This window comes from Canis lupus, chromosome 26 (assembly GCF_011100685.1).
Source record: "Canis lupus familiaris isolate Mischka breed German Shepherd chromosome 26, alternate assembly UU_Cfam_GSD_1.0, whole genome shotgun sequence".
NCBI lineage: Eukaryota > Metazoa > Chordata > Mammalia > Carnivora > Canidae > Canis > Canis lupus.
Window position 1 is genome coordinate 1,457,310 of NC_049247.1, and position 16,755 is coordinate 1,474,064.

General features: G+C 57.4%; 1 protein-coding gene across 3 annotated transcripts in view; it reads right to left on the bottom strand.

The window, feature by feature from the left end:
* ADGRD1 (adhesion G protein-coupled receptor D1) overlaps positions 1-16,755 on the bottom strand; it is a 122,516-nt gene that overhangs the window by 15,324 nt on the left and 90,437 nt on the right. For all 3 annotated transcript variants that reach the window (XM_038574712.1, XM_038574710.1, XM_038574711.1), the window contains 5 exons: positions 9,337-9,440; positions 7,796-7,907; positions 5,727-5,880; positions 2,421-2,487; positions 1,727-1,793 (listed from right to left, as the gene is read on the bottom strand). In XM_038574712.1, coding sequence (XP_038430640.1) covers positions 1,727-1,793; positions 2,421-2,487; positions 5,727-5,880; positions 7,796-7,907; positions 9,337-9,440 — 504 coding nt within the window. The remainder of the gene's footprint in view (positions 1-1,726; positions 1,794-2,420; positions 2,488-5,726; positions 5,881-7,795; positions 7,908-9,336; positions 9,441-16,755) is intronic.

Sequence of the window (16,755 nt, forward strand, 5' to 3'; positions counted from 1 at the left end):
CTTTTGCAGGCCACCCCTTCCTGATATCAGTGCCCTGAACCTCTGGGGAGAGATGCCCAGATGCGATGGCAGAAACACCTGGTCCCTGATCAGGTTCATGCTAGATACACACCCAGGTATTCACCAGGGTGCAAGAGCATCCCACAGCTCCCCACGGCTTCCTGGGGACCCCCTGGCTCTGGCCCCTGGGCAGTCAGGTGATCTTGGCCTGGCCAACCATCTACCTCCATCCCCAGTAACAGGCTCTGGAACAGACATGTGACCCACAGTAGCAGATCAGAACTGCCCTGGGACTTCGGCTGTGACTGCTGGGAATCGTCCTTGTCCCTGCCCTACACTGCACACCTGAAGGACACGTAGAGTGTGGACTCCATTGTACCCCCACAGGGAGAGTCGGCCTCAGGTGCAGCCAGACAAGAGGCATGGAGCCAGCCAGACATATCTGCTGACTTCACTGAGTCCCTGACCCCTGCACTTCCCAGAACGGAGCCTTTTCTACTTATAGGGGCTTTAATCTGGTTGGTGTCCCTGGGGTGGGGGAGGGAAAGGGGAGGAGGAGGAGGACACCCTGACTAATGTTGCTGCCCCTACCCCCAGGCCCAGGATTTGGTGGTTCTGCACTCCCTGCCCTAGGATCCTCCGCAGTACCATCTGTGGCACCCATTCCCAGGGCAGACAGGGACACTTCACGGAAAAGCATGACTTCGGGGAGACAGTCGTACACTGAGCTGACTTCCCAGGAAAGCGCAAGGACACTGTGGGACTCTCCTCCGACTTGGCCAAGAGGACCCAGCACCACTGAAGCTCCCCTGGGCGCTGCCCCCATGTCCCCGAGTCAGGAAAAAGTGGGGCCCCCCGCCCAGACCAAATAGGGGCACAGGTGCGGGCAGAGGGGCCCCATGGCACTGCCCCTCCTCCGGGAACTGCACCCGAAGTTTCTCAGAACTTCATCCCCGACCTGGAGTCCTCGTGCTTCCTGGGGAAATGAACCCCCTACTCCAGCCCCAGGGCTAGTGCTGCGACCCAGGCCTGGCCAATCAGAGCACTCTGCTCCTGTAGCAGCAGCCAGGAGCCGATGTTGGGCCATGTTCCAAGCTAGGCTGATCAGAAATGATGACAGGCACTGAGGGGGGCACTTGACGGGATGAGCACTGGGTGTTATGCTATATGTTGGCAAATCGAACTCCAATAAAAAAAATACACACACACACACACACACACACACACACACACACACACACAGAAAGACATGATGAAATTTAACCCCAGAGCTTTCATGGGAAATGTAACAGGAACAATAGCTAGAACCCCGTCCCCCGCCAAGGCGGGAGCACCACACCCCCAACTGAAGACGGAGCCTCTAGCTGGAAGCGGGAGCCCCACCCTGTGTGGCAGCCCCCCTTAAACACTGGGCAGGGCAGAGCAGCCAGCGGCAGGCCTGCCTGTGAGCTCATGGGGCCCTAAAGTCATGCTCTCTGTCCCCTGGGTCTTGGGAAGTCTGCAGGGTGGCCCCCAGGCGTGCATAACCATCTCTACTGCAGGCTGTGAGGAGTACCAGGAGGGAAAGACCCTGGGGGCACACACTGCCCCCCCACAGACTGTCTGCATGCACCTGCCCTCCCCACATGCCCTCTGGGGTCTGGGGGAGGGGGCACTGCAACAGGCTGTAGATGTGGTCATAGGGCCCACACGCCCAGCCCCTCCACACTCACCGGCAGGGACTTACCACAATGATGGACAAGGCAGGGGCCACAAAGGCCCAGACAGCCCCGGTGCTGATGGACAGCCAACAGCTGTGGGCAGAAGCAGAGCATTAGGTTCACCCACTGTTCCTCTGCCTGGGGTCCCTAGTCACCCAGAACGGTTGCTGGGACAGTATCTCTTTCCACCATGGGGTCAGTCTGAGCAGCCAGAGTAACACTGTCAACCCCAATAGGTCTCTGCATCCTATCCATGATGATCTCATGCCTCTCATTTTTGGGGTGCACGTTCCAGGTACCTCCCTGCCCCCATTCTCTCCAGCACCTCCAGGACCATGACACACAAAACGCCCGAGGCAAGGGCCAGCATCTGTTGGCGCCTGCTCTGAGAAAGTGGTTTCTCCAGGGAATACACAGGTGTCTGAGTGGCCCTCTGCAAGCTGGGCAGCCACCCAGGCTTCCGAAGACAGGTGACAGACCCAGAGTAGTGTGCTTCCCTCACTGTCCTGCAGACCTCTACCTGGAGGAGGATCCAATGGTCCCATCCTCTGGCAACCTCTGCAGGCAGGGAGAAGGCCCAAGGCATAGCCAGGCTGCTGGTCACTCTCTTTGGCCTCCTTACTGCCAAGGCCTGGGGTGGGAGCAGCCTCGCACACCCAGACCCGCCCCCAGAAGTACATGGGGTGCTCCCGCCACATAAGGCCACATCCCTGCACTTACTTCATACTGGTTCCATAGCTGCTCATGGCGGATGATACTGAAATGACACAGACCAGGAAAGGAAAACCTGTGCAGAGAGAGCAGGAGATCAGGGCAGCTTGCCTGGAACCCCTCACTCCCCAGGTCACTTGGTCCTTCATGGCTGCTGCATGTGCAGAGCCAGCAGGAAGTGTGGAGGTGCCGAGCAGCCAGCCTCCACGAGCTTTGGTCTAGACCAAGGCTAACTCACGGTCACACATGCACACTCACTCACATGCACACAGGAGCACAGAACTCCGAATCACATCCCCTACAAATCCAAGCCTGGTTCCACAAATGACCCACAGTGGCTGCAGAGAAAGCAGCACATCCTCGGGCCTCTGACCACAGGGAGTAGAGCACATCCCCCCAGCTCCCCAGCCATGAAGGGGGTAGGGGAAGGGCAGCGAAGGATCCATCTACCTGCAGGCTGGCTCCTCCAGGGTGCCGAGAGGAAGGGCTCCTGATAAGCAGGCTGCATCATGCTTGTTCCCAGGACAGAAGCGGGGGGTGCTAACCATGCATGAGTACCCCGAGCCTGTGCTGAGCCCACAGGCCCCAGAGGAAGGATGGGAATCCTGACTCTGCCTGGGTGCCTCATAGCAGCCACCCCCCGGATCTTTCTAAATAGTTCAAATGCATTACCATGAAGGTCCATAGTCTCCTCGTGGAAATGGACATAAGAGCATCGTGCTCCCCATGCTGTTGTGAGGACCCCTGTGCTACGACCACACGTGTGAATAACAAGGCTCCAACATGTCAGGTCAGGCCCTCTAATTATCTGCACTGTTGTTAACCAACTCAGTCCCTCCTCCACTGTCACTGTCACTGGAAACTCGAGTCCCAGCAGCCTCGAGTCCCAGCAGCCTCGAATCCCAGCAGCTGTGCAGGCACATGACATGCTTCTGCAGATGGTTCCGGGTCGGTCTGGCCCTGTCCCATTAGATGTAAGCTTCTTAGAGTTGAAGACGCGCTCCCTTTGGAATATGGTGGTGCTTCCCTGGCATGGGCCTCCTGATGCTGGGGAGGGCCGTGGGAGCTCCCAGCCAGCACAGAGCAGAAAGCCCAGGATGCAGAACATGAAACCTGACACGGGGCAGAGGCCTCCAGAGAAGGGCAGAGAGGCAGTCAGGAGACAAGGGGCTTGCCCTTCTACCAGGGCAGAGGCCCTGGTGCTATCTGCAACATGCTTCCAGGTACCTCTCTGGGCATGTGGGAAGCTCACACATGTCACCCTGAGGCTGTTGGGGCCTGCAGGCTCATTCTGGGCCATAGTTATGGAAGGAAGTGCCGTGTGTCTCTACAGGCTATTTCATTTCCAGTGTGGGGTCCTTCCATGAACTCTCCTCTTTCCCAGCAACCTGCAACCTCCACGCAGTGACCCCTCCACCACCACGGGACTGCCATGGCCACTGGGGACACAAAGTGGAAATGAGAAGTAAAGGCCTGTGGCTTTGCAGCAAGAGCTGGGTGCTGCTTATTACAGGAGCACTGCCTGGTGGCCCTGACCCGCGCACTTGGGCTCAGCACCGCCCAACTCCCCAGAGCTCCAGGGCCACTCAGGGAAAGGTGGGCTGCGTGAAGCATAATTTAGAAATTGTGTATGTGCACCAGATGAGTGTGTGCTCACCAAAGAAAGTGGTAACAGGAAAAGCAGTTACATTTCCCTCACTTCTGAGCTGGTTAGAGATGCACAACTGCTGTACGGATGTGCGGGCTCAAACATCCCTCACAATCTCCCCTCCTCTCCCATGGGGACACTTGGAGGACAGAGATTATAGTTCGTTCACCCTACCAGTCCAACCTACAGCCTGACATCTAACAAAACCTCAAGGTATATTCTTGATTTGACGCCTCTAACCCCCAACTCAGCGTCAAAACAGCCCTGAGGGTTTCAAGCCCAGGGCAGGCCCTGCAGGGAGAGGCCTCTGTGCCAGGCGCTCCCTGCAGCATGGTCTCCCTGTGCCCTGGGTCTGCCTTAGCTCCTTAGCTCCTTCTGCATTAGAACCTGCAGGCTGAGAGGACCTGACTGCCTGCAGATTGTTAGGCCCAGCACTAACTCCACCCTAGTCAGAAGGAGAGATGCAGTTCACAAGCCCTGAGGACATCAGCATGGGGAAGCAGATGTGCAGACCAGCTGCTAGGACCCTGGCCAGGCTCCCTCTACCCTATAGCAGCATCAGGGGCTGCTTCCTCACACACCCACAGTGACTACATTGGTATGAGAAACTATATAGTCCCAGACAGTGCTGTCAAATAGGATGGTAAACTCAGGGTTCCCAGATTGCCTCACTTTTCAAAAGATCTCTAAAATGCATATAAAATCTCAAATATTTTAAATATTGGTAAAAATAATTTGTTTTTTTCTCCAATACTGCAGACCAAATAGAGCCCAGAGTGGGCACAGGCTCTAGGGGTGCACAGACTGGGTGTGGGACATCTTGGCCACCACGGGCAGCTCCCTGCATGGCCCCAGCAGTGGGGAGATGGCCGCGGAAGCCATGAGGGTACAGAACATACCTCCACCGTACTGCCAATACACTACATCAAGCAGCTCAAACCACAAAATAAACATGTTTATCTGCTCCTGCCTGATGGCTGTGAAAATTAAACCCATTTGAAGAAAAGCAGGAATAAGCCTCAGGTCCCTGATGCTGGATGAACGTTTTCTAGCAAATGCAAGCATGGCAGGTGTCAGTTCCACAGCCCATTCCATACAGACTCTGGCAGGAAACGAACTCCTTGGGTCGGGGTAGGCAAAAAGGGAGTTCACTGAGTCAAGTAGGGAGCTGCAAGAGGCAAGCTGGTATCAGAGGCTGCCCGCCCCCCGCAGTGTCGCACTCTAATGCTGGGGTACTGTCCAAGAGAAAGGACCATGGTCCTTGCCCCAGCTCCACAGCAGTGCTTCAGGGACTCTCCCCAGGTATGGAGGAAACAGATTAGCTCAGAGAACCACAAAGCACTCTCCACAGGAACTGATCTTTTTTTGGAACAGAGCATGGAGAAGTTCAAGCCTAAGGGAATCGGATTTCCTGGAGGTGTGTCATATGAAGGTGAAATCATATCCAACCTACTACAACCTGCCCCTTCCCACCCCCCAACCTGCCCCTTCTCATCCCCAACTCCGCCCACCCACCCCCACCTGCTCCATCCCATACCCCCTACCCTCACCTGCCCCCTCCCATCAGCCACCTGCCCCATCCCATCCCATCCCTCCTACCACCACCTGCCCCCTCTCGTCCCTGCCCATCCCCGCCCACCCTCTTACCCCCTCCCACCCCCACCTACCCCATCCTATCCCATAGTAGTAGCGGTGCTTGCTGTTCTCTGAACCAAAGACCTTGATCACCATGCTGTAGAGATGTAGCCCTTCCACCAGCATCCACGCAAAGGCACTCAGGAAGAAGTAGTGCAGGAGCATGGCCATCACCCGGCAGGGCACCTGGGATCAAAGACACAGAGGGGACACCTCCCTTGGGGTGAGCGGTGGGTGAGCGGTGGGTGGGCTGTGTGGGGCATCTCTGGTCTCTGTCCTCCTGCCCCACCCCCAGGGGAGGGGAGGGGTCCCCGCGGTTCAGGGAGGGCACGTGACTCCCACACACTGATGGGCTCAGGAGAGCGTGGGCAATGAGGCCTGGCCAGTCAGCATAAAGGCCCCTGCCCTCTGCAGCCGGGTTGGCTGGGGCTGGGCACTGAGCACAGCAGCCCAATGGGTGGGCTCTGGGGGAATGGGCGGAGCCTGGGCTCTGTGGACACGTGGGGGCAGCAGCTGCCCCAGGTCCCTAAGCTGGACCTGCTCCCAGTCTGGCAGCTCTCTGGCCATGTCCATATGGGGCCGGGAAGGGGGTGGGATAGAGGGAGGAAAAATAATAAGTTTAAATATCACCTTCAAAAATTACAGTAAAGAGGGGAAAATAAAAAGAATTAAAGACAGAGTCGGGGAGGGTGTGATATCTGTTGGGCACCCCAAGCTCTGCAGTCACGGTGGTACCGACATCAGCTCATTCTAGGGAAGGCATCGTGTCCCCGGCATCTGGCTTCCCAGACAGGGCAGAACGTCCCCAATCCACCCCAGGTGTGCACAGAGGAGGCAGGTGTCACAGGTGCAGTGCTCGTCCCCATGGCCCCTTCCAGGGGGCGTCGCTCACCCACCCACCGCTCCGGGACCGACCCGGGGGTCACCCCCAGTCCACCGCGGGCTCATCCCACAGGCCTGTCCCTCCAGCAGGACCTCGGAGCCCTCCCCCGGGGCTTCAGACAGGCGGGCCAGGGGTGACAGGAGCCCGGAGCCCGCAGACCTGCTTCCCTTCCGTGGCCTCGCCCCTCCCGGGGGGTGAGTGGGGGGCTTGCACAGGCAGCATTGGCGTCACTAGACGCCTGATCAAAATTCGCAATTCCAGGCCCCACCCAGAGCTACAAACCCAAACCTGTGTTCTAAGAAAATCCTGAGTGTTGACACCTCCAGAGAATGAGGCTGGTTCATGCCTGGTCCCCCTATGGCACCTGCGGGACTTTTCAGTGGCCCCTCTGGGCCCCTAAACCTGCGAGGGAGGACCCCGAAGCCCAGTAGGGTGGAGCTCTCCCTGGCAGCAGCCCTGGGACAGGCAGAGAGAACAGGAAGCTCTGCTGACCCTCACTAGTGTAGGATAAAGAGCTCACCCTGTGTCAACCAATCCTGCATGAATCTTAAGACCACTAACCTACACTGCTCTTCCCCAGAAGGGCCTCTCCTTCTCTCCTGGTGGGAGCAAGCAAGAGTCCACTTCTCCTTTCCACCAGCTGGGATTAACACCCACATCACCCCAAGCCTGGGTCATTTCACTTTTAGCTCTTAATCTTCAGGGGGTCTAAGACTTCCTAGGTCCCCAGCACAAAGGACAAGGGGAAGATAGGCCTGGGTCTTCACATTCCTCTTGCCGGCAGTGCCCGGCCTCACCCTCAGAAGCAGAGGTGGCTGGGGGTTTGTGGTCAGTGCACAATGAAGAGCAAGGGGTCAGACCTTTACCAGAGTCTTCTGTCACCAGCTCCCACATCTAGAAGCAGGACGCTAGGGCTGTACTGCCTCGGTGGGCCTCTCTTCAGGATGGGAGGGCTGGTCTGTGTCAGCTCTCTGCATCATGCCCTCATGCCACCAGTGCCATAGGGTGAGCTGACATACCAGCAGGAGCACCAGCATCTTTGCCACTGAGGCGATGGTGGGCAGAGAACTCCACTCAGGCAGGCTTGTTTTGTGCCTCTCCTGGATGAGCCACTGCCCAACTATCTGGGGAATGAGGTCTGAATTCTGAGTTGAAGAAACTAGCAGAAGGTGCCAGCCCTGGTGACATCAGACAGCGGAAGGAGAGGGGCTTACTCACCGTGCCAGGCTTGAAGCTGAAGCTGACCAGCAGGAGGATTTGGGCCACTAGGACCGCGAAGGAAAGGTTGGCGTGGATGTGGTAACGCTGGTTCCGGATGGTGCTGACAGAGCTGAGGGCAGAGAGGCAGGGGTGAGGCCCAGGCCCAGCGCCAGCTCGGCTACTGCTGCTCCCTACCACTCCCCCACCCCCCGCCTCCAGAGAGCCCACCCAGATGCTGTTACTCCCTGCTCTAACACCTCGATGGCTCCCTATTGCTCTTAGAAAGGATCTAGTGCCTTCCACAGGCGCTGGCTCAGCACAGCCTGCCACCTGCCTCCCCCTTCCAGCCTCTGCTCAGACTCAGCTTGCTCCTGCTCACACTGGCCCATCTGGCTCACAAGCACCCCAGTCCTCTCCAGTCTCTGGCCTTCCTGGGAGAGGACTTCCTGACAGGGAAGGAGCTCCACCTTGTCTCCCTCAGCACTGCTGGCCTGGAAGTGTGTGCTCCTGCTTCTAAACGCTTGCTCCTGCCCCACCCCCACCCCCGCCCATTCTGTGTCCTGTCCTCAGAGCTGCCAGCCTGGCTGTGGCAGACTTCCTGAGCAAAGCTGAGGGGCGGAGGAACCAAAGAACAAAAGTCTCAGCTCAATGCTGGTCCAGGCTCTTCCTGTCTGGCTCAGATGCCGCCACCCCTATCCTTAGTTCAGGGGAACCAAGGGCTCCTTACTGATCATGCTATAGCCCCTGACCCCGGGACCCTGTAGTCATAGCCAGGACAGGTGCCAGGTGTCCTCAGGGAACCAGAGCAGGTGAGGAGGGGATTCTGAGCTCCAGGAGGAACCCTTGGAGCATCACCACCCCACTGAGGAGGGAGGAGAGGAAATGCCCAAGCAACCTCAGAGGGAGGGGGCCCCATCCCAGGTAAGGCCAATGGTCCTAAGCAGCAGCCAGCATGTCCTCACAGTTGTTTTGCACAGGCGGACAGCGCTCAGTTGTTTTTCATCCCAGTTTGGAAAGGGCCACAGAGGACTCAGCTGCCACCCTCCCCCTGGGGGCTGCGCAGACTCCCTTGAGCTCTGACCACATGTGGCTTCAGCTGGGAGGGGCAGGGGGCCTCCTCAGAAAGGGCTTTCCTGCCTCTCCAGCTGATATCAGGGATCCCTCTCAGAGCTGCTGCTTTGATGCCTTGGGGAAGGGGGTCGTCAGTTCTGGCTCTCGCCAGCCCAAGGGCCAGAAAGCCAATGACCCTTCCAAGACTTTCCGGCTTAACTAAAGCAGGGTGCCCTCCAATGCCACAACCCCTCCTGCCTCTTTCTTCTCTCTTCTCCAGCACCCCATAACCCCTCCCTGCACCCCAAACCTCAAAATGGAAAGTAACTTTGGAACAGTTGTCTAGCTGTAATGCACCACGTGCAGGTTCTCAAAGGGGCAGTCACGCGCCGCCTCACCAGTACAAATGCCAACGGGAAATCAAAGTGGGGCAGGGTTGCACTGACGTCTACACGAGGGCACCAGACCGCCCTGGACACAGACACAGGAGAGAGCAGAGGATGACTCACGAGAGCATGGCGAAGGTGCCCAGCGTGAGCACCAGGCAGACCAGGGACACGGAGCAGCCGATGTAAGTGATGGACAAGAGCGCCATCTTGTGTTCATGCGTGAGCTGCGTGGAAGGCAGAGCAGAGGCGTCAGTGCTGGTCCAGGTCCTGGAGGTGGGAGGTGACCCGGCTCCTGCTGGAGAGGGTCCCAGAGCTGGTGCACAGCTGACTGTCAGGCAGCCGCTGTCCCGGTGTGTGTGTGTGGTGCTGGTCACCAAGTGCTGCCTTTCCCCCACCCCCAGATGCCCTGTTATCACCACCCACAGAGGTTGTGGTGTCAGCCCCTGGATTTACGCTGGAACACTCAACCCGAAGCGCCCCACCAATCACTCAGATTCCTCCACCCCTCCGGCTTCTTTCCTGCTAATGCATAACTCCTGCCCTCCCATCCCACCCCATCCCCACTCCCGCCGCCCAGCCCTGCCGCCTAGTCTAGCCTGCAGCATCCAGGGTGGATCAAGACTTTGGACCCATATGAGCCTGGTTTAAGACCTGGGGCGTGTATGGGGCGGTGGGGGGGGCGGGGGCTGACTCCTCCCTGAGGATCCCACGGATTTACACATCTAAAGTGCCAGAGATGAAGATGAGTCATCTGACAGTTTGTGTATAAGCTGGCTATCATCCCTGATGGCAGCTAGAACATAAAGGAACTTGGTAAATGAACTGGATACAAAGCCACAGAGGATGGTGACACAAGCCAGAGCTCACCTAGCAGCACAACCCCAAATGGTGGCTCCCTCGGCTCCAAGAGCCACAGCCTCAGATCAGACTCACTTGACCCTGGGCTCCAAAGCACTCCATGCTCCCTGAGTCACATGCCTAGGAGACCAGCTTCCCAATGCCCATCCCTGCAAAGGTGGCTGCTGTGCTTCCTGCTGCGGCCTACGGCTGTGTCTGCCCCAGAGATCCAGCCAAAGCCCCTTCTCATCGCCACTGTCTGCTCCTGCACCAGACCTCAAGGTCCCTCCAACCCTGGCCTGGACACCCTGAGGCTTTCACTGTGGCTAAAGCTGCCCTCTTCCCTGCTCATCAGGACATAATCAGGAACAAAAGGAGGCAACTCAGAGGATGTAAGAGAGTGGTCAGAGGACCGTGGGCCCAGGAGGCCCCAATGCCACAGACCAGGGACAGTGAGTCGTGCAGAGCAATTTGGCCTATGGATGGACAACTTAATGGGCTTTGCTTCTTCCAGATCTGAGTCACCACCAGTCAACTCACTCCCCAAGGGCTAGAAAACACTTTAGGGCCTCGATCGAATGCAGGTGGGGAAGGAGAAGCCTGAGCCCACAGCCCAGATGCAGGAGGGGGTGAGGGGGTTCACCCACACGAGTCCCCTAAACAGGAGGAATGCATGTGGGCCAGTGTGTTCTCACAGCAACTTCTTGGCCATGTTGCAGGACCTGGACCCCCAACACCCTCTCTGCACATGAGCAGGCCGCAGACATTCCAATTCATCAGATCCCCAGGAAGGCAAACAAATGTGTTCTCAGAGCCACCTTCCCAGGCTGCATGGACAGATTCTAGGTCCCGCAATGTGTTGTAAGCAGGTCCCTGTGAACTGCTCTGGAGTCTCTGGTGTTAGACACAGCAAGGGAGAGCCACGCTCTCTGTCCCCTCTAATGACGTCAGGGGGTACAAGCATAGTGTCTTCTGAGAAATCTTGCAGGTAAAACCCAAATATTCAGCTATGTTTACCCTGGCACTTGTCACACACTTTGAGAGAGGAAATGAGAAGCTACACAGCATCTCCAGACACAGTTCTGGAAGAAGTGCTCTTACAGAGGTTTTTGTTTTTGAGAAACTAGGAATAAAACCACACATGAAACATTACTATTAAACCAAGAATGTCATCTTTCTTTGCTGTGACAGATAATTGAAAAATCTTGTTGTCACCATCACAATGATCTCTATCACCTCAATGGGACCCACCAAATGGAAATGAATTTAAACAGCCACAGAAGTATGAGCACATGGAGGGTGACAATTGAACCTGCGTCTATGGGCCAGCCTGGCTGTATGACATCTTCACCCCTTCGCCTCTGGGACACTCTCTCCCCGGTATGGCCCTGAGCTGTTGTGCTCCATGGGAATCTCCACAGCGCCAGGCCCCGGCCCTCCCCACCCCACCGTCACCTAGATCTTTCTCCCAGAGGGATGGTGAGATCACTTTAACAAAACTCTGTGTCACAACCATGGCTTTGAGAACACCACTGCCCACAGGTGTCTGCTGAATGCTGGGGTGTGGGAGGGGGCCTGCAAGCCTCCTTCCCTGGTTCTCTCACTGATCCTCCACAAGAGACTGACCTGATCCACATCAGCCTGCCTGCCTGTCCTGTAGAGACAGCAGGACTCTCCTGCCACCACGCACAGACTTGTGGGGATGGCCCGGGGCAAACGTGGGCAGGTTCACCGTGCGCTGCAGCCTGCCGGCCGCTCATCGAAACAAACCCCTGCCTCTGTTCTGCTTGCCTGCTCTGCCTGGAGTTCTAGCCCTAGCCTTGGATCCACAGCCGCCCAAGCCCACTGCCAGAAGACTGGCTGGCTGAGACAGGAAGAACATCACAGCCCTGACTGGGCGCCTGCTACGCACGGCAGTGAGTCCTTACAGCAGCCCTGTTCGAGGAGGGGTGGCACCATGGTTCTCATGTGCTGAAGAGGAGACGGCACAGCTAGTAAGGATGGTGTTATGCCCCAGCCCATGCTTCCACCTGCAACCGGCATGCATTGAGCACCTACTGTGTGCCAAACATGGAGCTCACAGTGTAGTGGGGAAGCAGGCAAATGCACGGGTGAATAAACAGGTTGCTAGTTCCTGCTTGGATGAGGCCTTGATGGACACAAACAGGGACCAGGTCATTGGCGGCCTGCAGAGGACAGGGATTCAGGCACAGCTCTCACATGACCTCTGATCTGAGGGTTCTCTGGGTCGCTCCTCCATCTTGGAGCCCATGCATACCCGAGTGTCTTTGGTTTCTCTGTTAACCCAAGCCACATTCCCTCTCCCCTTCCTGGATTCCCAGAGCCCCTACTCTCATCCTTCCCAGTGCATCAGGGCCACCCTGGGCAGGACGTCACCCCAGCTCACTCACTTCACAGCCCCTGCCTCAGATGAGACCACATTCCTTCCCTCCATGTACATCTCTGCCTTGCACCTGGCCTTTCTGTCAGAGGATCCAGACAGGAAAGGTAGACCCTTCCAGTGACTCAGTGGATGGGCTCTACGTGGGACATGGGTCACAAGGGTGTGGGAGACCCTGGAAAGCCAAAGCAATGAGGTATCCCAGGAACAGGCATAGCCTCCACACCTGTGGGGCAGAAAGGTCAGGGGAGGAGGGGACAGGAGCAGAGCCTGGGGTGGGGCCAGGGAGAAAGCAGGGGCCACAGAAGGGGCCCAGCCAAGGCCAGGAGCAGCTGACAGCAGATGCATCACCCCAATGCCTGTCTCTTGTGGGCTGGACTTGCTGGGAAGCCAGTTGTCAAGGGAATCTAAGGCTGAGCAGAATGAAGGATGAGTGGGAGCCAAGCAGCCCCCTCACTGGGGTGCCCGTGGCCATGCACACATTAAACCCTTCACTGCTCCTGACCCATGTGGTTTCCTCTGCTCCCACAACCCACCCTGGTTCTTTCCCGACTTCTGGTCTCCCAGTGGTCTGAATCCAGGCTCTCATTAGCCTGCATCACTTCAGACCAGCTCTCTGATCCTGGCTGAACCATACAGCTTCCTCCAGCCCGTGGACAGCAGGGGCATGTGGCTCCATGGGCCTCCTGGGTTTGGTGACAGTCTCTGGGCTTCACCAGATGCAGCTCTGCTGGCAACACACAGCCAGCAGAGCATCCAGCTGCAGGGGCATGCCACATTCTATAGGGGTGACGTCCTGCCCAGAGTGGCCCTGATGGAATGTGGCATAGGTACGAGTCCACAGGTCTGAGGCCAGGCAGAAACGGGCTCCCCGGCTGGCTGAGGGGCACTGTTGGGAGCCAGACCTAGCATCCACAGACATGCATTGGAGGGATCTCCCACACACACACAGCCCTACCCCATGCACAAAGACATGGCTCCTCTGTCTTTAAAAAGACTTGTGACTTGCCTTTGTCAGGCTAGCTGCCTCATTAGAGGAGTGAGCTAATGAAGAGCACTCATTAGCACGTGGAACACTGAACCATGTCAAACACACCACCCCCCTTACCCAGATCATCCCACCCAGGCACACACACAGCTGGGAACACAGAAACCACTGCAGCCTTTCAAAGACAGGAAAATTTCAGACAGGGAAGTGTTAACAAAAGGGAGGGGAGTTGCCGTGGAGCTGAAGGGGCAATCCTGGCAGGAAGCCCAAGCCAAAGGCCCATAGTCACTGGGAGAAGCTGGACCAGGGGCTGGAGGAGACATGGCCACTGCCAGGAAAGCTGCCTGTGGCACACTGAGGGAAGGAGGGCACCTGGCCTCAGCCCCTCCCCTGATCTCCTGCCAGAGCCCCAGCTGATGGGGACCCAGCCCAGCAGAGGGAAGCTCTGGGGTATAGACCCCAGCAGGGGCAGGGTGTGGGCCTGAGAGCAAAGGCCCAGCCCCAACACAGCTAGGGCCTGGGGGATGAGGTCCCTAGCCCTAGTCCCTAGCCCTAGGCAGCCACACCCTGGGAGGCAGGGAGCCTGTGGCCCCATCCCTGAGACCAAAGGTGGGACTGGGGAGCTGTAGGCCCCCAAGATGCAGATGGAATCTGTGTGATCACCAGCTGTATACTCAGGGCAGAGGGTGGGCCATGGCAGGAGCTGCTTCAATGCTGCTGCAAAAAGCATGTACATTCTGTTGGGGGCGGCAAGTGCCTGGGGAGCCAGGGACCTAACCCAGCTGTAAGCATTTGTGCAAATCTAAAACTGCACACTGCTTGATGTGCCAGCCCACTGTAGTGATGCACTCGCAGAGCTGTCTCTTGTCTGCAGGGGCCCAGGGCTGTGACCACCGGATCTGCTGCCCAGGATGCAGGGAGCCATCAGCAGCAGGCAGCTGTGCAAGGGTTAACACGAATGAGGCAGGTCCGCCTGCTGACTGAGGAAGAACTACAGAGAAGACACAGAGATCCTGTTTAAAAAGTGAAGCTCTCCCCTGCACAGGGCCGGCCTGGCCTCTCCCTCTGCTCCCAGGGCCACAGCATCTTCCCCACAGATGTGTCTTATCTGTATGGACACAGAACCCTCCTCCCCAACACAGGCCTGGGAAGAGCCCTCAGGCTCCTGCAGGGCCCCACAGACCCAATCCTCCCCTTTCGGCTCCCATCACCATGATACAGAGTCCTGATGCTTCTGACAAAACCTGGTGAACCATGTGAAGCTCCCGCATCACAGCCCAGAGCTGCCACCCCAACCACAACCTGAGCTCTGGGCCTCAAGTCCCTCGCATCAAACTCTCCTGGATGGAGACTGGCCTGCCCCCCCCCGCAATCCTGAGGCCACTGTCCACATCCCCTCTGGAGGCCAGCTCCGACTCCCAACAGCAGCGAGCAGACACTTCTTCCAGAACAGTCTTCAGTAAATGAAGCCATGGCTGCTATTCCTCTAGAGTAGCAACCCGGTCTGGTGGGAGGAAAACTAAATCTGGCAAGAGGGGATCCTGACTCTAGAGGGGCACAGTCCGCAGGGCCACAGGGCCCATGGAAAAGCTGAGCTCCCAACAGCACCCAGCCAGGTGCTGCCCCAGAGTGTGTTCCTGTCCCACCTCCAGGGCCTATTTCCATACATCCTGGGTGCTGAGCACAGGGGTCTCCCTATGTGACAGGAGTGTTGAGGGGAGGGATGGGGCTGCAAGCAGTGGCCCAGAGCTTAGTCAACATGCTTGCCCCAGAGAGGCAGCAAGGTCATTGGGGGAGGGGGCACAGGGGATGGAGGGAGAGGGAGGGGAGGGGTAGGGGAGGAGTATGATAAGAGGGCAGGGTATAGGGGAAGGGAGGAGAGGGTAAGGGAGCAAGGAAGGGAGGGAGGCAGGAGCATCATTAACAGGCAGATGGGTCCTCCAAGAGCCTAGGACTCTACCATCCTTCAAAAGAATGAGTGCAAAGGGGTAGTGCAGCATGGGGGGACTCAGTCTTGACAGGCCTGCTGCACCACCACCCAGTCCTGCTCTTCTGGGATGTCACCAGGCGCCTCAGGCTGGCTCTTCAGCCACTAGGCCATCCCTGGGCACCCTCATGCTCTTTTGGAAGTCATTGTCACCTCAGTCAGGCTGGGTGCTTGGGGTTCAGTTCTTGGGGTTGGTTGCTCAGAGCTCAGTACTCAGGCTGGGTTTGACCCTCACTCAATGTCACAGATGGGGAAACCAAGGCTCAGAACAGGCACTTAGGGAAGGCCACAAGGTGTGTCAGCAGAGGGACCCTGAGCATCTGGCTGACCAGGGGGCAGAGTGGGCCCACTGCAGAGGCAACCAGCAATGGGGACGGGGCCACACACGGTAGGTGCTCGTCAGACTGCTTAAGTGACAGGCATACACGGAGACCTCCACGCAAGGACCCTGCTTACCTTGGTGAGCCAGGCATGTTTGTGTGCTGGCACGGCAGGCCTGGAACACACCCAGCAGGACCAGAGATGCAGCCCCAGCCACGCCTTGCAATTAGGTCCTTGCTGTATGGCCACTCTCGCCCTCCCTAGAGGCCAGAGTGGCTGAGTGGCTTTAGGCAGCTGCACCTGGCAGGATGGCTGCTGAATGCAGGTCCTATGGCCGTGGGCCCAGGGTGGACCAGGGGACTGAGGGATGGGGGTGCTGCAGAGACGAGACTTCCTCCACACATGCGCGCAAGCACCCTGCATCTCTGGCCTTGGGAGGCGTGCTGTGCCCCCGAGATGCCCTTCCTTCCCCATCCTGTGGCTAGATTTAGAAATGCCCAGAAAAGCCTGGAGTTTGCTTTGGGACACAGGCTCCTCTGAGTCACAGACCACAGACTCTGAGGCCGCTGGAGAGGCATTTTACATAAATTCATGAGGCCAGCTGGGAGCCTGCATACATTAGGTCTAAGGGGACTCTTATTCCAGGGAGAAATACTTGTATCTCCCGTTTCCTCCAAAAGCCCCACATAGTGGATATGTGATTTTCCCACCCTAGGAAAGGGCAAGAAAGGTTTTGCAGTCTTCCCTCTGTTCTGGAGCAGAACAACAGGGCCAAGGTGAGGAAGGATGGAGGCTGGACCCCAGTGGGGAGGATGGTAGGAGGCGCTGGGGACTGCCTATACTAGGGGCTTCAGCTGTTCGGTCAGGAAGCTCCATGTGGCCAGACCATTTACTTTAAGAAAATCAAATCCAAAATTTTAGATAATTTCTCTTTTGAGATCTTGGCAAATGAGCTAAAGGAATCATATCCATTGGCCAGCCTCTGGACCCAGGTCTGCTGTGTTG